General features: G+C 48.8%; 1 protein-coding gene across 1 annotated transcript; it reads left to right on the top strand.

Annotated features, from left to right (window-relative positions):
* The first annotated feature begins 10,325 nt into the window (after nucleotides 1-10,325).
* Nucleotides 10,326-14,543, top strand: LOC123090818 (phosphatidylinositol 4-phosphate 5-kinase 1). The gene is made up of 8 exons (XM_044512161.1): nucleotides 10,326-11,590; nucleotides 11,697-11,864; nucleotides 11,962-12,127; nucleotides 12,468-12,578; nucleotides 12,652-12,845; nucleotides 12,944-13,074; nucleotides 13,153-13,249; nucleotides 13,888-14,543. Exons 1-8 carry the CDS (start codon nucleotides 10,578-10,580, stop codon nucleotides 14,195-14,197), a joined length of 2,190 nt encoding a protein of 729 aa, XP_044368096.1. The 5' UTR covers nucleotides 10,326-10,577; the 3' UTR covers nucleotides 14,198-14,543.
* Nucleotides 14,544-21,194: the final 6,651 nt, after the last annotated feature.

Genomic DNA, 21,194 nt, shown 5'->3' with positions numbered 1-21,194 from the left:
TCCTTGTCATTTGGTCATCCTCGTCTATGTCACTCTTACTATGTAATAGTTGCCTCTATTTAGAATGTCATTCTCGTCTGGATCACGAGAGTCTGAGCACTGCAGATGGGTGTGTTTTGATGGTGTAGCAAGACTTCTTATGAACTATCATGTCATGATGTTTATGTCAGTAGTAGTCACTAGTAAGTGTTTGAATGTTGTATATATCGTTGTTTCGAACTGCTTATTGTCTCGAACTGCTGGTGGGCTAAATGAGGGCATGACCGTTCTATAGTGTTCAGAGTATATCTGCTTTTTTCAAGTTATAATTTGAGCTCAGTGTCTTTTCGATGATGTACACTTGTTTGGGCCAGTGAGATGTCGTTGAATATGGGCCGAGTAGTAATGCAATGCCAAACACGTCAATTATGACTCTCAGGCCGGGCTCTCAAAAGATCCTAAAAAAAGGCCAGCCTCTCCAAAAAAAAAGAAAGAATAAGGACTCTTAGGCCGACATGTGGGCGCCACCAGTGTTTTCGCGCACTTGCACGCCGAGAGCACATTGGCACGTGTTCGAAACTCATGCTACCTTTTCATCCCCAATCTCCCGCCCCTCCCCCACCTCTGGAATCTCGATTCCTACTCTAGTTCCCCCAAATCCCCCTCCTGCACTCCATGTACTCAAGCGCACTATCATGTCGCCGGTCAACGCGGATCTCCGAGCCGAAGATCCTGAGGTCCGTCCTGCCTTCAGTCGCTGCGTGCTGTCGATCAATAGTGGCACGGCGGCGCTTGACGACCAGTTTGCTAGCAAAGTGCTGATGGTAACCATCAATGGCGACCGACCTCCCGTCTCACCGGATGACCTTATCAAAGCTCTTGACATTGTGCACGGCATCCAAATAAGTGACTTGCTCGTCAAAGTCTGTCCGCCACCAGCTTATTTCTTCGTCAGGTTTCGGACAACTTTCGACTGCAGTCATGTGTTTGAATCTTCTCGGCGTTTGTTCTGCGATGGCACGCTGGTGAGCTTTGATCGGTGGCACCCAGGATGGGGCTCGGTGCCCTCTGAGCTTGAGTTTTTAACAAAGCTTACCTTCCATGGCATGCCTCGACGTGCTTGGAACAGCGAGTCCATGAATGAGCTTATCAACGACCTTGGAGTGAGCTCGTAAGTATGTTTGTTCCTCTAGACAGCTGGGCTCTGACAGTTATGGCATGGATGAAGAAGCCGTCCACCATACCGAAGGGGATTGGTGTTGAGATACCGGTGCAGGAACCGGGGTTGTACTATTCATCGCCACCAAGGCCGCCGCGGACCATGTTAGGGATGTACCTGTATCAAGTGTTCGTGCATGTCGAAGAAGTGGTCAATCCATCAATAAGTCCTGTCGCCGCCGCTGGTGCCAGGGTCCGTCGACGATGTCCATTATAGGAGTCAACGTCAGACTTTTCCTGTGTTGCTCAGAACGATGGATGGCACATGGCCTACTCCATCACGCGGCGGAGGCCACTGCTTCTTTGGGCGAAGAGGCAGGGCTGGCTGCCTGGATGTGCTCTAATTTGAGGTAACAACTGAATCTTGTCAGATACTAGTTAAATCCGAACTATGGGTGTAAATCACTGATGTGTCAGTACATTTGATTGTGACCAGTTTTTGTTTTGTACCTGATTTTTTTAGAAAGGGTTGTACGTCAACTTAATGTGCCAGCAAAACTTATTGTGCTGTCTGTATGTTTTCTTTGCATACTATTCAAGATATTTCCCCGTCACTGATAAAGATGATGAACCGTTATGTATGAGTTCGTTGGTTTCAACATAGCCCTACCCGTAGCGATCCACTGCTTCCACCCTGATTGTGCCACCTGCGTGAAATTTTTGAATGCAAGTTCAGTGTGCTACGATGTTCTATATGATTGTGTCAACTATATAAGTTTTTACTAAGCATCAACAATGCATATGGCTGAAAGATGTATTTACGAGCATCGACCGATGGGTCTCTCTCTCTCTCTCTCTCTCTCTCACACACACACACACACACACACACACACACACATAGCACAAGTGGGACATGTTGAATTATTTCTTTGCTCGTGACAGCTTTTAATTAATTCCACTATAATCTAACTTTTTTCTTAAGTTATTAATTGAGCTCTGTGACTTCAAAAAGTTGTACAGAAGCCATGTTTGGCCTTTCCGGCATCGCTGGATGTGGGCTGAGTAGCCATGTAACGTTGTATTGCACTATACAAGCCTTTTTTTCAACATCAGCAATGCAACTGGGCCGACAGTTGTACACAATATCCGGGTCAACTTGTTATTCTCCGTCCCGCTGGGCTGAAATCTTTTCTAGGAGGGATGCATTAGGATTAAGAAGAAAATGGACTTTAAGAAATAATAAATGGGATGTAGTTATAATAACTGGACACTAACTACTAAAAAATGCACCAAACGCGTAATTAGTTTAAAAAATATATTATTTTTGCAATTTGAAAATTTTAATTTCATTACTTGTTGCGGCACAATATTTCATTGGATTTTTATGTAATACAACTTTATTTTGAAATTATATTTTATCTGACTAGAAATTTCGGATAAAAATATTTCGGATCCCATCAAAATGTAAGATTTTTTTTAGTTCTGTTTTGAGTGGTTAGTTGAAATTATTAATCATTGTCCTAGTTAGAAAATTGGTTGTACTTTTAACAAACTGTAAATGGGCTGTAATAATTCCATTAGAATTCAAAAATGGGTTGTACATTCTTACAAATCGCAAATGGGCTATATGTTCTCTGCCACACACTTGTGGGCCTTCAAAGTTGACGAGTCCCTAAAAAACTAAATTGACGTGTACGTAAGGCTTTGTCAACTTATAGTCATCATGCAGTTTCTAGCAGCAGTGGCCGTTGGATGTCCATCCAATGGATGTCGTGCTTCTTCTTCAATCTTGGATATTCTTGCTTCAGCTGCCCAAAAATGATTCCTCCCCCTGACATCTGGGGCACACCATTTCGGAGGCTGACCTGTGGGCCTACTAAGTTGACGCGTACCAAGGGCCAACTTAGTCAATATAAACGATTCTAGCTGCAGTGACCATATGATGTCCATCCAACAGTCGTAGTGCTTCTTCAACCTCTGGTCTTCTTGCTCCAGCCGCCCAAAGCAGAGCCGGTCGTGCTGCGTGCTCCTGCCTCCCGTGGCCGGCTGTGATGCCGCGGAGGCCTCACCACGCCCTACTACTCCCACCGCTGGTCAGACCATCCCTCTACTCACCCACATCCCCTGTTATTCTGCGGCGACGGCAGCCTCACATCACAGCCGAACCAGTGAACCCTCGTACTCCTCTCCGCGTGGGCTTCCACTGTCGCGTCTTCCCCGCCCCCGCCTCGTCCCCTTCCTAGGCCTCGCCGTCGTCCATCGCCCTGGTGCTCTCGGCACGGCGCGGCGCGGTCAACATGGTGAAGGAACGACTTACATCAGAAGAGTACTGTATGGGAAGAGGCTGACAACTGGGTCCACGGCCGCAGCAAGGAAGTGCCTCCTTATTATGCGCAAAATAATTATTCCTCCACCTGACAGCAGGGACCCACCGAACGGGCCACCGTATTTCGTGAAAAAAACATTTCCCCCTGACTGTTGGGACCCACCAGCTACATCTTCGCACGCAAGGAAGTGCGTCCATATTACGGGAAAAAAATGATTCGACCCTGACTGCTGGGACCCACCAGCTACATCTTTGCACGTAGGGAAGTGCCTGACAGTCGGGACCCACCTGGTTGAAGTGTGTGTAGCGTTGTCATTCTGGTCACGGACGTGTACGTACATACTGGTCGATGTAGAGGCGCGCACGTGTTGTAGTAGAGGCGCACACGTGTCGTAGTAGAGGCACGTACATAGCATACGTACAGCGGCCAGGGTGCAAGAAAGTAAATACGGCCACGTACGTACATACGGGCGGGGTCTCGAACACCTACTCGCGCATATGTACGGACAAGGCTCGTGTACATGGCTGGGTCGGAACGGAGAAACTGCGTCGTCGTCGTGTTCATGGGGAGCCAACCGGCTAGGTCGGAACAGAATGCGTCGTCGTGATCATCGGAAGCCAACCGGCTTGGACGGAACAGCCGATGGAAACGAGGCCTGGCGTACCGCAGAACAGAGGAAACAACCTTGTGTTTGACCGGCCATGGTCGAAACGGGATCTTGTTCATCGGGAGGGGTCTGGCGTACCGCAAAACGGAGGAAACAGACTTCTGTTGGACCTCTTACAGTCGAAACGGGATCCTGTTGATCGGGAGGGGTGTGGCATACGCAAAACGGAGGAAACGGACTTGTGTTAGAGCGCTGCGGTCGGAACGGGGGTCCTGTTCATCGGGAGGGTTGTGACGTACCGCAAAACGGGACTCCACGGGATACTATTCATCTCCACCGTCGACCTCGTCCAGCATCCACCTGCGACTGTTCATCAACGGGCTCCTATTCATCCAGCCTCCACCGCGCGCTCCTCCACCGGCTACTGTTCAACCAGCCCTCTCCACGAGGTCCTGTTCAACCACCTCTCCACGGGCTACTGTTCATCCAGACCTCCATCGGCTACTGTTCAACCAGCCCTCCACCGGCTGCTGTTCAACCTTCCCTCCACGGGGTCCTGTTCATCCACGCCCAACCGGCTCGATCGATCGGGGTCCTGTTCATCGAATGGCAACACCACGGGGTCCTGTTCATCCAACCCCCCCACCAGGAACTGTTCATCCAAACCTCCCCAACAACGCTCACTGTTGATCCAGAGGCAGCATCGATCGACTTTAGTTAGCAGTAGTAGCGAAGGAATCGCTCGATCGGGTTCAGTTAACAGCATCGATCGGTCGCTCGGGTTCAGTAATGCGTAGCCTGCAGTGCAATCGCTCGGGTTCAGATAGGCGAATGCCTTACTCGGGTTCAGTTAGAGCCCAACGCCTCGCACCCACGTGCGTACGTGTACGAGAGAAACACGCATCGCTTGGCCCCCAACCACCCACTGTAACTGGGAACTCCTATAGTTGTGAGGTTGTTGCCTTGCAGTATATAGTCAAAAAAAGAAATTAACATCTTCATGACAACTAAATTTGCCATAAAAATTGTTCGATTTGTCATGCCCAAAGATTTGACGTTCTATTTGCCATGCCCAAAAATCTAACGCTTAATTTGTAGCGAAATCCCAAAAAATAAAACCACCCTACTCCTGCTTTGACATATATTGGGTACTAGCCTTGTAGGTATTGTGACTACATGATTTCTTTGGAATAGCTTTGACTCTAATGTGCATCTCGCAGTAAAACTTAAGCCGATGACCGCGTCCTAGTAAAAAAACAGCAAAGCATCACAATCAAACTGTTTAAGAGCATCTACAGTCGGACCTCTCAAACCTGCCTCATACGCCCGGGCAGGCCGCCCGGTCACTGCCCGGTTATGATTTTATGACCCAGACGGGCCTCTCAAACGCCTCTGAAATGCCCGGGCTGACAGGCACCTCCCATATCCAGCCCAAATATGGGGGTGCCTGGGCACGCTCACCACGTCAGACCCGACAACCCGACCCCATCCCAAATTGCACCAAATCCACCAAACCCTTCCTCCTCCTCCCGTCGCCCTCCAACCATTCCCGCGTCCGGACCCTCGCCGCCCTCCACCCTTACTTCCAATCCCCACGTCCGATCCAAATCCACCGCCGGAGATGTCTTCCAGCCCGACCCACACCGCCTCGACGCAGACGCAGTCCGCCTCGTCTGTCGGCGGTTTAATTTCATCAGCGGCGACTAGCAAGGCGGAGAACATGGCCCGCAAGTTGTGGCGATGTGACAACAAGAGAGGGAGGCGGCGGCGGCGAAGGGAGGTTCAGACGTGGTGGAGCAGCTTTCTCCTCCATCGCGCCCGGATCCCTGCACCACATCCCTTTGAGCGCCAATGCGAATTATGCCGTCCGACCCCCTTGGGACATAGGATGATCCGAGCGCCGGCTGGGCCATTCCGGATAGCTTTTCGCCCACGCAGATGCCAACAGTCGACGTGTGTGACTCGCCGCAGCTCGTTCGGGCGCTGGCGGTGCACGTGCTGCCCTCAACATGTTCGATGGAATGACCGAACAAGAGTGGTGCATTTTCTTTGCCCTTTGTCTGGTCGTATTTTCTGCGAGGGTTGTCCGATCATTTTTTAGCATAGACCACTAGTTCATTTCACTCATGATGAATGCTTGCAAATTAATCATGTAGGAGGCATTCTTATCGAACATGATCAATGACAATGAAGATCCGACCGAAATGGAGTATGATTTGGAGGCCACCACCGCATTTGAAGTTGGGACAACAACCGATCCCAACCTGAACAATAAGAAGAAGAAGACCAAGACGCCGAAGGCAAGAGGTCTAGCATTCTCAAGATTTGAGGACATCTTGTTGGTCAAAGCTTGGTTGGCCACAACGATGGATCCAATATGCAGACCGAGCAAAAGGGGAACACCTATTGGACGAAGATTTGGAAGGAGTATCACGAGTAAAAGGAGTATGTGGAGCCGCATCTTATCGTGACCACACGCAGTGTGGCATCTCTCCAACATCGTTGGGGGATTATTCAAGGGGAAGTGAACAAGTACATCGGCTAAAACTCACAAGTGATGAAACAACCTCGAAGTGGGATGGGAGTCGCAACTCACGTAAGCTCGATTGCCCCATCTCGTCTTCCATTGCATATGCTTTTTGTGTTTGAATTCTCGTGCTCATACATGTGTTGTTTGCTAGACGGCGGTGGCAGCCACTTTGTATCACAAGTTGGAGAAGAAGCCATTTGCTTTTAGCCATTGTTGGGTCATATTGAATGGCAAGCCGAAGTGAAACCAACTTGTGGCCGACCTCAAGTCCGGCAAGAAGATGAATGATGGCTCAAGCTCGAACCAATCAATTGGGTTGGACGATGAAGAGGACGATGCTTTCATGATGAATGGAAAAGCCACCGTGCCAAAGGACAACCACCAAGTCATGGGAAACAAGTGCGAGAAGGCACGTGCCGCCCGTGATGTCGCGGCTACCAAAATGTCGTCCACACAAACGGCCATTTTTTCAGTGAGGGAGAGCAAGAAGGAGGAGAGGTACAAGTTCATGTTGGATGCGCAAAAGGAAAGGATGGAGTGGGACGGGAAGAGGGCGGAGAAGAAGCTGGAAATTGAGAGGGAGAAGATTGAGTTGGAGAAGCAACAAGCGGCGATCAAATGGGAGCTCGAGAAGGCCTAGACATTTGGCGACATAGAGCTTGAAAAGGAAAGGTTGCAACTCGCACGGGACGCGGAAGATGCAAGGATCATGTTGGCGGATGAGACCCTCTATGATGAGCATGCAAAGACGTGGCCTGTGGATAAGAAGATGGATATCAACGACCGTAGGAAGTACGAGGTGGCGAGGGTGGCTGCGGCCCGGATGCAGACGGAGGAGGCTGCCCGGATGAAGGCAGAGCAGGACGCATTCCGCCTGGAGCAGGACGCATTCCGGGCGGAGCAGGCGCAAGTCCAGTGATTCGAGGCCATCCGTCATGCTGGGACATTGATTTCATTTTGCCATATCCGGTTTGTTGAACTATGATTTGCTTTGCTTTGTTTTTTTTTTTCGAGAGTACGCCAAAGGCGTACTTAGCTTATAGAAGAGAGAAATATATGCACAAGAGTTTGTATGGTAGATCGTCACAAACGACGATCCACCAACCACTCCCCTACCCTAAACGGACTACTCACAAAACGTTGGGACTCCTACCACTCCCGCTAACTTCCAGAGGTGTATCTCCTGGAAGATTAGATTCACCGTCGCGAACTCATCGCAAATAGCACCGGATTGAAAAAAAACATAGCATTCCTTTGCTTTCATAACGTCCGCAGATCAACATGACAACGCGTCGAAGCCTTCTATAAAGCTAGTTTCGAATTTTGGCATTCAGACAATTTGTACCGTATGATCGGCATGCATGGATTGCATGGATTTGAGGATCGAACTTTGCGGTATGTGGATATGCGGCGCAACATTTGAGGTGTGCCCCCTCAGTGCCCCGCGGCGTTTGAGGGCCAGATTTGCTAAGTCCGGCTGCTCTACTGTCCAGATGCATTACGCCTGCACTTAGAATTCGGTCTGACCCACCCTGGTGTCATTTTCGGTCGTCTCATCAAGTCAAATTCGAACGCATGGGACCAGGGCACATACAAAACCTAGCAAGATTCTTTAAAGAAAGTGTGCTGCTTGTTCGCCTTAAACTAGAAAGGCGTTACGATCCCATGGTAATGGGGGATATGCTATGCATGGATGGGCACGTCCGACGAGACATATGCAATCCGATTCCCAGATCGCTCGGCTCAACCAACCTTTTGCCAGACGGATCAAATAATATCCGTTCTTTCTCCAAGTAGGTATAGTGCTACAAATACTAGTACAATGGTTCGTCCGAGAGCCAGCATACATCCGATCTGAATCTCACTGCATTTGAGGTCTGCATCTCATCTGATCTTGCCCATTCACTACCCAAGATCATTTCCGTCCGGGGCAACTTTGCGGCCTGCAAAATCGATGCACGTATCTTGAAGCTGATCCGAATTTGACCATCCTTATAATATGCAAATGCATTTCCCACGACGTGCATGGAGGAAATAGTATTAAAAGAAGAAGAGATCTGACCAAATCCTCATCAATCATATACAACCGAATCGTTGTTCATAACCCCCATATAAAGCCGTGATTAGTATATAATCCACCAAACTAATTCCGTGACCTCAGCATGCAGGTCAGGCCCCGCTTTTCGTTTGATTGGCGCTTCTTCTACAAGTGGCAATACTTTGTCCACCGTATTAGTCCGTTGGCATTGACACTGAGCACCGTATAAGCATCTGATGGTGACTAGTACGCGCCCTGTCCGATTATTTGCCGTGGTGAATGGTCCTAGGAACCTCGTACGAAATTGAGGGTTGAGTTTTTGTTTTTTTTCCGGGTCGAGTTTACTCTCTCATCCAGATCTCAACACCAAATAGTTACACAATTAGGATATACTCCTTCCGTCCGAAATTACTTGTCATCAAAATAAGTAAAAATAAATATACTTAAAACTAAAATACATCTAGATACACACATTTCCTCGACAAGTAATTTGGGACGGAGACAATACTTTTTATGATAGCAAACCATAAGCACAACAAGTAAGAAGAAAAAACTAACAACATCAACTTTATGTCTGTATATATGATACTCCCTCCGCCTAAAACACTTCTTGCAGAAACATATTCACTTATGCGACAAGTAATTCGGGGCGGAGAGTACAAATGGAAATGCATCCTTCCTTGTGTGCGAGTCATTTAAAAACAGAAGGGCGTACACATAAACCATGTATTCCGCCAAATATAATGTGTACTCCCTCTGTAAACTAATATAAGAGCGTTTAGATCACTAAAATAGTGATCTAAACACTCTTATATTAGTTTACGGAGGGAGTACTTCCTTAGGCTGGTTGTAATGGTGAGTATCATATACTAGTATCGTGTAGTATTCTATTTATTGCCATGCATGACAAAAAGTAGCATAACATTTATTACGATACAGTATCATGATATGATACTCCACCCTTTTTTATCTTCATTTAATGCTATGACACCTCATCAAAATTGCGTAGTTGGCGTGCACGGTACTCCTCCCGTCCCAAAATTCTTGTCTTAGATTTGACTAGATACGGATGTATCTAATACTAAAACGTGATACATTCATATTTAGACAAATTCAAAACAAAAATTTTGGAACGGAGAAAATACTAACTATGATACTACCATTACGATCAGCCTCATGTGCAAGTCATTTTACTGACCACGCCAGTGACAAACAGCAGGTCGCCCAAACTCGGCCGCGGTAAAATCAAATCAGCCTCGAACAAAACGTGCCTTCCGTCGTCTCGCCGACCGGCCAGCAGCAGCGCTGGCCCAAGGAAGCCAGCAGTGAATGCATGCTCGTGAAAAAACAAAGAAACGCCACAGTTGTAGACCGAGTCCACATGTCGGTGACCTCCCCGCGCCAACCCCCTCGCCACCCCCAACGCCCGGACCCGGGACCCGACCCGTCACCGGCCCTCGTCATCCGCGCGCGGGCGCAGCTCCACCCACCACCGACCGGACCCGGACCTGGACCCAGACCCAGAAGAGGTCGACGACGACGAAGGCCGGCCGGCGGGACCACGTGCCGCCCCACGGACCCAGGTAGGGGCAGTTCCGTAAACTCCCCCCGGCCCCCAGATGCGGCATGCCGAGGAGCGGCCTCCCGTTGGGGGCAGTACGGTAAAAGCGCCCGTCCCCTCCCCCCTCCTCACTCCTCTTCCATCCATCCCCATCCCCTTCCCCTTCCACAGTACTACTACTAGCCAGCCCAGTGCCACCACCACCGCCGCCGCTACCCCAAATCAAACCGCCAGCGAGAGCGCACAGAAAAAAACAGAGGCGAAAAGGGGGAGCGGAGAGAGGCTTTAGGAGGGGAGGGAGGCGGCGGAGGCGGCCCCGAATCGCAAACCCTAGCCGCCCCGATCTGCAATGCCGGCGGCGTGAGCGGCGCGGGCGGATGAGGCGGGTGGCGCCGGCGATGGTCCTCGCCTCCGCCGGCGGCGGAGGCGGCGGGGGCGAGGGAGAGGGGGGCGAGGCGGCGTTCGTGGAGAAGGCGCTGCCGAACGGGGACGTGTACAGCGGCGGGTTCGCGGGCGGCGCGCCGCACGGCAAGGGCAAGTACGTGTGGGCGGACGGGTGCATGTACGAGGGGGAGTGGCGGCGCGGCAAGGCGTCCGGGAAGGGCCGCTTCTCCTGGCCCTCGGGCGCCACCTTCGAGGGCGAGTTCCGCGGGGGCCGGATCGAGGGGCAGGGCGTCTTCGTCGGGCCCGACGGCGCCACCTACCGCGGCGCCTGGGCGGCCGACCGCCGCCACGGGGCCGGCGCCAAGAGCTACGCCAACGGGGACTACTACGAGGGCCAGTGGCGCCGCAACATGCAGGACGGCCACGGCCGCTACGTCTGGGCCGCCGGCAACCAGTACGTCGGGGAGTGGCGCGGCGGCGTCATCTCGGGGCGCGGCGTGCTGATCTGGGCCAACGGCAGCCGCTACGACGGCGTGTGGGAGAACGGCGTGCCCAGGGGCACGGGGGTCTTCACCTGGCCCGACGGCAGCCGCTACGTCGGCTCCTGGCCGCGGAGCTGCGTCGACCTGCCGGCCATAAGCGGCACCTTCTTCCCGCCGGTTGGCGTAGGGGGCGCGGCGCGGAAGAGGTCCTCCGTGGAGGGGATTGGGGAGAAGGCGGCCGCCGTGCCGCGGATCTGCATCTGGGAATCGGAGGGCGAGGCGGGGGACATCACCTGCGACATTGTGGATGCGCTCGAGGCCTCCATGCTCTACCGGGAGGCCGCGCCCGCTGGAGGTGCGCCAACGTACATGCGGACGCAGCGCAGCGCCCGGCGAGGGGCCAACGGAGGCCCGTGCTGGTCCTCGTCGGCCGCTACCACGCCTGAGGGGAAGCGACCTGGGCAGACCATCTCCAAGGGGCATAAGAACTACGAGCTCATGCTGCAGCTGCAATTGGGCATCAGGTGATTCCTCGTTATTTAGTTGTTGCCGTTGCTAAAATGCTGGCAATGTGGCTTGTATTTCAGCGAATTTCTGGATTTGTGGGTGTTTATTGTGGGCATCTTTCAGGCATTCGGTGGGGAAATCTGCTGCGGTGCCGATGCGGGAGCTTGCACTGGCAGATTTTGATCCTAGGGAGAAGTTCTGGACACGGTTCCCTCCTGAGGGGTCAAAAGTCACGCCACCACATTCCTCCCCAGATTTCCGGTGGAAGGACTACTGCCCAATGGTGTTCAGGTGCTTGCTTGCCATTCCTTCCAATCAGATCTCTGGATTCCTTCTTTTGTTTAATTTCTTTAATCTTTATTATTGACTGGGATGCTGGATTATGCAGACATTTGAGGAAGTTGTTTGCTGTTGATCCGGCGGATTACATGCTCGCTATCTGTGGAAATGATGCACTGAGGGAGCTGTCTTCGCCTGGGAAGAGCGGAAGTTTCTTTTACCTCACCCAAGACGACCGTTTCATGATTAAAACAGTGAGAAAATCAGAAGTCAAGGTAATTTTCTTGCTCATGCCATCGTTATGAACGGCACTTGTTTACAGCCTGTATGAAGTAGGTAACCTTTTATTTGGATTGGAGGTTCTGTCACTTGTGAAATGATTGGCATTGTTCTTTCAATTGCATTGTGAAAATGGCATTAAATTAGGAAAATCTTGTTTCTCACATAGGGTTTCAAGCCTTGCGAATGTGCGCCATTGTTTTGGCATTGTCTTCTTAGTCCTTATGTTCCGATGCATATAATTTAAAGCTAAATGTGCTGCCAAGTAGGAATACTTTGAGAGAAACGGTCTGTTTGTTAAATGGTATCTCATCACCTTGCTATTTGCCTGTGCAGTTGCTTATTCGGATGCTGCCTAGCTACTTCCAACATGTTAGTCGATATGATTACTCTCTAATTACAAGGTTCTATGGTGTCCACTGTGTAAAGCCCATCAATGGACCGAAGGTACGCAATATTTGCAATTCCTTGCCACAACAATGTTTTTATGTTAGTTACTGATTAATGACAACTTCTCCAGGTCCGTTTTATTGTCATGGGAAATTTGTTCTGCTCGGACTATCAGATTCATCGCCGTTTTGATCTTAAAGGTTCATCATATGGCCGAACGGCAGACAAATTTGAAGAAGAGATTGATGAGACAACTACTCTTAAAGACTTAGATCTCAACTTTGTATTTCGGTTGCGGCGGTCTTGGTATAGAGATCTCCATGAGTAAGTTCAACCCCTTATGATATCTGTGGTGTTGAAATTACTTTCAAGAAAATAACTGAATCGGTAATACTAACTTGATGTGTGGATTTATTCTCCAGGCAACTCCAGAGAGATTGTGAATTTTTGGAGTCTGAAGGTATTATGGACTACAGCTTCTTGGTGGGAGTTCACTTTTGTGATGATGTCTCTGCCTCGAAGATGGGGTTGTCAACTTTTACCGCTTCTCCAAGTAAGTTCCTTGTTCTTTACCCAGAAAAGTTGAAAAGATTGCCCATATGTGCTAACCTAAGCGATTATCCTTAAGCAGAGCTATCAATGAAGTGCGAGACATTTCAAGTTGGTGGTGGTGGCATGCCAGAGCTGTGCTTCTCAGATAATGATTATGATAGGATACCTGACTGCCGGTATGTTGCCGTGTTTTCTTTTAAATTGTTTCCTATCTTTTTCTTGCAAAACTCCTTTGAAATTCATGCATTCCAAACAAGCCTGGGTTCATGTTAGTGTAATTCTACAAACTTATCTCAAAATGACCGCATGAAACGGAAGTAATTCTTTGCATCCTTTCAACATTATGTACCTTGTGTTGAAGATTCTTTTCGACATTTGTTTGCTGTGGATAAAATCGCAAGATTACAATTGCATGTTAGAAAATTGAAGCAGACAGTACCTTACTAGCCTGAAAGCAATCAGTTGATTTTATTCTATATATCTTACTAGCCCATCCTTGTGCTTTGTCATGCCTAAAAGTATGGCTTTTGTGCTTTATCATGGGTTCTACACATCTCTCATGCCCTTATATAACTCGTACAAGCTGTACCTGGCTCAGTGCCCATTTTAGTTGAAACTTTGAGCAGCCATCATACTGCAAAATCTTCATTGCTCTCCACTTGGTTAACACATATGCATTGTTGGGTCCTAGCTGTTTGCTCAGCTGCATTAGAGATGATTGTCCTGTCCAGTTTAAGAGCAACGAATGCTCCACAGCTTATTTGTTAACTCCATTAATCTGTGTTCTCTAATGCCAACTTTTTCTTGATTTCAGGAAGCCATTGATTAGGCTGGGTGCGCACATGCCAGCCCAGGCAGAGCAAGCATCCAGAAGAAGCGAGTTCGATCCGTTTCTCCTCAGTGGCGGGGGATTCCTGGCCCCGAACCAGACCGGCGAGGTGCACGACGTGATCCTGTATTTCGGGATAATCGACATTCTCCAGGACTATGACATCACCAAAAGGCTGGAGCATGTTTACAAGTCGTTGCAGACCGACCCAAATTCGATATCTGCCGTGGACCCGAAGCTCTACTCCAAGAGGTTTCAGGATTTCATCGGCAGAATTTTTGTGGAAGATGGCTAAGAATCGGGGTCAAAGATGCATTCAACAGGAATTCCATTCGAAGTCCAGCGGAGGATTCCGAGGTGGTTTTTGGTCGATTTTCTGCATGGTCAAAGGAGCTCCATTGTTAAATACCACCAACGATCATCACCAGCCGCTGGAATCCGGTGAAAATCAGCTCGTCGGCTCACCGTTGAACCTCGATCAGTAGTGGAAGGGAGACGAGGTTGCAAAGCAATTCGCCGCGACCAGGAGAATGTGGACTGTGGCTGGATTTTGGAGACGCGGCCACGAGGATCGGAACTACTCCAGTAGGCATCTGTACATTTTGTGATTTGGTGGGTGGTGAGAGGTTGGTCCTTCCAGCTCCCTCGGTAGCAAGTCAGTCCTTTTTTTTTTTAAGTTAGGATTAGGATTCTTTTCTTGGCTGGTTTAAATTTATTTCCCCTTTTCATATATCTGTCGGATGTAAAGAAGGGGGGGGGGGGGGGGGGGATAGGGGATTTTTGTTTCCAGAAAGAGGGTAATTTAAGGCTGCGGCAAGCAGTGAATGAATAATGGGAGAGATCATGTACAGATACAACATTTTCGATCCAGTGAATGGTGGGCGGTGGATCAGAATTGAATTCGGTATCTTCTTCCTCTTCCCTGCACTGCTTATCCCTCTCTTTTGCGTCGTTGGCTTCTTCCTTCCTTTCCCAGTATTTATTGGCCGCTCCCTCCCACGGATAGCTTTCTGCAGGCCGGAGAGAGAAAGTAGGCTTGGCTTGCGGCTCTCCCCTTGACCTGCTGTGACCGAGGCCTGCCTGCCTGTGATGTCTCAGAGAGGGAGTGTTGGAAGTGGGGAAAAGTGATAGGAGAGCGCGTGGAAAGAAGAGAAAGGAAAGCACAGCACGGAACAGCCGATAGATAGATAGAGGCCTGGTTAAGATCGGAGTGGCGATCCTCTCTGTCCTTTCCGTTCCTATAATGCCCAAACCTGTGATCGCTTTATCGGTATCCGCATGCGTATTCCATTCAAAGATTGTTGGATCAGCCACGCCGATTGCGGATCATCGGATTAAGGTATCGCCGTCGCGCCGTATGGGCATCTCGAGTCATGCACGGCGGCCGCGCTGCGGGCCTGATGTGCCACTGTGGCTTACGCTTCATGGTCGGAGTGCTGCATGATGCTCCGGCATGGACAGTGTTTTGTGCTCTGCCTACCTATGTTTACCACGTGTAATTCTGGCTCAGTATGCGGGAATCTCTCTATTCCCTGGCGTCGGGGCCCGTGCCGACGTGTTGGCGGGTGCCACGTGGACGTTGGGATGCCTGGGGTGCAAGAAACGGACGTTGTTTCCTTCTGGCGTGGTGCCTTGTTGATTCCATCCGCAATTGTCTTTGTTCTTTTGCCATGAGAAATGTTTGTCTCAATCTGTGAAGCAGCACAGCGTCTCAATCGGTAACGGAATGTTACATTTAACTAATCAATTAATTTTATATTTGTAATTGCAACTATAACAAACTAGTAGTACTTCCCATGGCATTTTTGCACACCATAAAGATATGTGTTCATATTCCTTTTTTCAACCGATGCGTCCACATCTAGTTCATATCCCTTGATCCATCGTGTGGAGACAAGCCAAGCCAAGCCAGGTCAAAGTCCATGTCAGAGCACAAGCCACGAGCCATCAGCCCAGCTTTTCCGTACGGCCGGCTCTACAACACGTATGGTCATTTCTTCCTCTTCCTCCTCCCGTCCCCTTCTTTATGCGGACAAAATTACTGTTATGACCTATAAGGCTAACAAAATTTCGATTTGACCTCGCTTTGGAAAAAAATTCGTTTCTGACCTTTTTAGGTGACGTCAACATCCCTGGCGTCTGGGTTGCGAAGCAGACGCCAGGATCCCTGGCGTCTGGCCCCTGGCCCGCACTGCCCGCCTGCACGTTGACCAGCTGACGTGGCAAAGGGGCCAGACGCCAGGGACTCTGGCGTCTGGCCCTGGTAAGTGGATAACCCCCACGGGCCGAGCCCACCCACCCATCTCTTTTCCTCTTGGCGGCGCACGAACAGAGGGCTTCCTCTCCTTCGCCCCTCTTCTCCCTCACACCAAATCCTCACCTGATCTACTCAATCCTCCACTCTAGTTCGTGGATCTGGGCCCCCTAAGCATCCTTGAGGTATTCTCCCCCGTCTCCTCCAATTTATTTGGGTTGAGTCCTCTTCTTTTTGATGCATTATTCAACACTAGGTGATGTTAGATGAGTAGATGGTTTCTTTGTTTTAGGAAATTGTTTGTAGTTGATAGATGATTTGGTAGGCAGTAGATGATGTGTAGTTGAACATGTAGGCAAAACCAATTCCTTTTTGTGCATATGTTGTCAATAAGAATTTTTTTTAACTAAGAGGGGTGATTTTTGTATGTAAAATAGACTTGTTTGATAATTTGGTTTGATAGGATGTGTGTATGTGGTATAACAATATAGTTGAATTTAAATATGATGTCTCTATGTGTAGATAATCTTATTGTTGGCATACTTTATTTGCAAAAGATATGGTGAAATTTGGTACTCTAGATGATATGCATATGTGACACCATATTATTTGACAAATTTATTTGATTGAGATGATGTTGGTATGTTTGAGAAGAATTATGTGTGCATATGAAGAAGAAAAAAATGATGTGGTTATGTTTGAGAAGAATGGTGTGTTCATATGGCATAACTTGGAGAAGAAAATTGTATTGTTTTATATTGTTCATGTATTCATAGATGTTTGTGATTTGTTTTGTAGGATGGCAGATGATGATGGACCTTGGTATGCCGGATTAATCGATGAGTGGGATAAGGAGCATCGTGCTCGTGCCATTGAGAATGGAAAGGTAAGAAGCAAGACTTGTCAAATTTCTTTATTTCTCATTTGTGTTCTTGTATTGATCAAAACATCACTTTATTTGCAGCTTGTAGTTGCTATGCGCATGAGGGGTCATTCCGCTGATGGCTTTACTTACGACCCGCGGTACGAGCCTTATATTCGGAGATTGGGTCTTCTCCCATTCGTGTTGCAGTTTAAGCGACGCGCTCCGCCGGTGAACCACACGGCGTTGACCGCACTTGTGGATCGTTGGAGGCCGGAGACTCACTCGTTCCACCTTCCATGTGGGGAGCTGACGATGACCCTAGAGGACATGGCTATGATAAGCGGCCTTCCTATCGACGGACAAGCTGTTACCGGTCGTGTCAGCGTCGTTAATTGGCGAGAACGGACAGACATTTTAATTGGTGTTCAGCCCGACGACCCTCAAGAAAGCAAGGCCGATACCACGAGAGTGAGGCATTCTTGGCTAAAACTAGTCAGAGGAGACACCAATCCGTGCCCTCAGGGTGCCAATGACGTGGTTGTGCAGCAGTACGCGCGGGCCTATCTTTGGTATGTACTAACCAAGGTAGTCTTCTCAGATGCAACCGGGAACTCAGCCCTCTGGATGTTCTTGGAGCTACTCAATAACTGGGATACCCAGTATAGCTGGGGTTCGGCCGCACTAGCATATTTGCATCGTCAGGTAAGAGATATTTGCAACCATTTATCTTGCATTTGTCATGCGCCTCCATATCTAACATGTTTGTTTGATTGCAGCTTGACTTGGCGTGTCGGAGGAAGGGAGATACATCCTCATTGTTTGGGTTTGTTTGGAGTCTATCCGTGTGGATGTGGGAGCGGATCCCGGTTGGATGGCCCGATTTCAAGAACCCCCTCATGGCAAACCCATGGGGTAATCATGACGGGTTGCATGATGATGATCCATATCGGCGCCCTACGCTTGCTTACTATTGGGAACAAGTGACAGTCTACACAGGAAGCTCGCATGTGCGATACAAGTGCTATATGAACGAGCTGGACACCTTGATTGCTGAGCAGGTTTTGAGAAGTTCGATGAGATAAAATTTAGTCAAGAATGAAACTTATGTAGCTAACAATGTATCTCTTTGTTTTGCAGGTATATTGGTTGCCTTATGTGGAAGATCGTGACTTTGATCTTAATGAGATGTGCACGCGTGATAGCCATCTTTGGCGGGCGAGGTGCCCAATGATATGCTTCTTCGCAGTCGAGTGGCACTTTGTAGACCGTCCGGTAAAAGTTCCTTGGTCTTAAATGGGTAAGGTCTTTGCTGAGCTCCTTGCTCTTACATGCCCGGTAAAAGTTGGCCACGAAATGCCTCATGCCCATCTGTGGTGAAGCTTTGGAAATCCTGGAATAACAATGTCCATTGCCTTGACTATGCCATGATGCCGGTCTGATATGATGCATACCTCCCTAGCCCCAATCACGTTATGCCTAACATGACCCATGAACCACTCCCAGTTGTCTTGGTGCTCGGAAGGCACCAAAGCAAATGCACACGGCAACACATTGTCGTTTGATGAGTGCACCATTGCTACCATTAGTGTGCCCTTGTATCTATCGGTCAAGAACGTGCCATCTATAGACAAGACCGGACGACAATGCTGAAACGCCTCCACACATTGTCCATAACTCCAGAAGGCACGGTGGAACACTCCCTTGTGATCCTCGACCACATGAAACATGCCCGGGTTCCTATGTGCAATGGCGGCCAACAACCTTGGGAGCTGGTTGTATGCTTCTTCATAACCACCATACAACATCCTAATAGCATTTGCCTTTGCCTTCCATGCCTTCCCATACTTGACTTCATAACCAAATTGTTTTTTCACCGTCCGCATGAGAAACCTCACTTTCACAGTGGGATCAAAGCCTATGTCTTTCATCCATTTGTATCCGAGATACTCAGATGTGAGTTGACGGTGTGTCTTTCTAAGTCGTTTAGATGGAGGTTTGCATCTATGAGTGGCAACACAACTTTTTAACACCCATTCTTCGGTTTCTTTAAGCTTTCTTGCACGAATCTTCCATGGGCATCCTTCTTGCTCACTCACCACGGTGTAACGCAACTTCATGTCGGAGTGCTCAACATAAAATGGCCTATGGTTTCGAATGGCATAGTCAGCCAACCAAAACTTCAGCATAGGCAAGCTCAGAAACTTCACTCCTTTCTTCAAATAAGCATTCTCGTCCTCATTCTCCACCCTTGGTTCTCCTGAATCCGGGCATGGTGTTGGCTCAATCGCCGTCATTCTCATTCCACCGTCAACAACAGCTTTATGGGCAAGGCTGAGATCTTTAAACAAGTGAGTTCTTTTTTGTAAGCCCGTCAGCTCAAAGTGGATTTGGTTCTCCTCCTTTGTGAATCCATCCTCGTCCAACTGTTCAACTGGACCCTCGTCATCCGAGTCATACGCATATTGATGCCTAAAAGGCAAGTCACGATCCATGTCCTTTTGCGCTATGTACGCATCCAAGTCACCAACATCATTACCATGAAACCCTTCCTCTTGCTCTTCGTCGTCATCATAAGCATCTTCATCCTCTTGAATTACTCCGTCACTAGCAATCACCTCAACTTCATTTGCTTGGCTAGTTGGTGGTTGGCTAGAAGCATTGGGGGCATACAACTCAACCTCATTTGCTTTAATAGATGGTACACGGGGATGTGGTGGGGGATAAACATTGGGGGCATGAACCACAACCCTATGCTCAACAAGTGGCACCATTGTCCTCTCGCTCATGTCATCCATTGGGGAAGAGACATGCCGGTTCAAATCAAAGGTAAACCGAGGAGATTCAACCTTGGTGGCAAACAATTCAAGTGACTTGTCTTCCGATTGGGATACTTTTTCCTTGTATACATCCCAATGCAAATCCGAGGTGATAGGCATACTTTTCAAGCGAGATTTGGCTCCAACTCCAACATCATACCTTCCTATTAACTTAACATCAACATTGGTGTCCATCCACTTCAAAACTTGTCTCACTTTTGCAACAACATCCTCATAGCTAGGGCTTGTATCAAAAACCAATGGTTCCTCACCCGTGTCGGCATTGTTACTCAAGAATGCCTCCTTGTCAATGTAATGAACATTAACAAGTCTCTCCATCTAAAAATAACATGAATGCATTTAAGACTTCAATGAGAATTGGTGTTTATCCAAATACATCTTATTATATCCAAATCATATCAACACTAAATTATTGGTCATGTCCACAAAAGTATCACTAATTAACACACACTAAGCAAAGTTAACCCTAATCACTAACTAGCCCTAACCCTCAATCTTTCTACTCAACAAACATATATTCCTACTACACACCATGCATAGCACTATATTATCAAAGTTAACCAAGCCATTCACACTAACATAAGGGGGAGAAAACATGAACTAGGGTTCCACCAACATGTATAAAATGCAACCAAAATAACAAGATTTAACAAAAAATAATTGGATGATTTGGGGGAGATTACCAAGAGCAGCAAAGTGATGGAAAGATCCACCTAAGGGATGCACCTTTTGGAGAGGATTTGAGGGGGGGCTTGAGGGGTAGGAGAGAGTATGAGAGCTCCAAGTGTTCTTCAAGCTCGGGTTGTGGATTGGGGAAAGTGTGTGGGGTGGGTCCCACACACTCTCTCGTGGGTTATCCACTTACCAGGGCCAGACGCCAGGGTCCCTGGCGTCTGGCCCCTTTGCCACGTCAGCTGGTCAACGTGCAGGCGGGCAGTGCGGGCCAGGGGCCAGACGCCAGGTATCCTGGCGTCTGCTTCGCAACCCAGACACCGGGGATGTTGGCGTCACCTAAAAAGATCAGAAACGAAATTTTTTCCAAAGCGAGGTCGAATCGGGATTTTGTTAGCCTTATAGGTCATAACAGTAATTTTGTCCTCTTTATGCCTCGCCATTGCCAAGGCCAGCGCCAGCAAGTCAGCAAAACCCTTTGCGCCGCACGGTTTTTTACAAACCAGCCCGCAATTGTTTTTGCGATCTCCCAGGTCCCCGTGGGTGGGTTGGGTGGCGTCCGATCCCCGGGCAAACGAAACACGATTCGGTGCATCGGGTAGGTGCCCGTTCAAATGCTTGTTTTCTCCGGCGGCGCGAGGCCTGATGCTGCCTACGTACTGTG

Source organism: Triticum aestivum, chromosome 4B (genome assembly GCF_018294505.1).
Source record: "Triticum aestivum cultivar Chinese Spring chromosome 4B, IWGSC CS RefSeq v2.1, whole genome shotgun sequence".
NCBI lineage: Eukaryota > Viridiplantae > Streptophyta > Magnoliopsida > Poales > Poaceae > Triticum > Triticum aestivum.
Note: the sequence above shows the minus strand (reverse complement) of the source record. Positions and strands in the feature narration are given on the sequence as shown.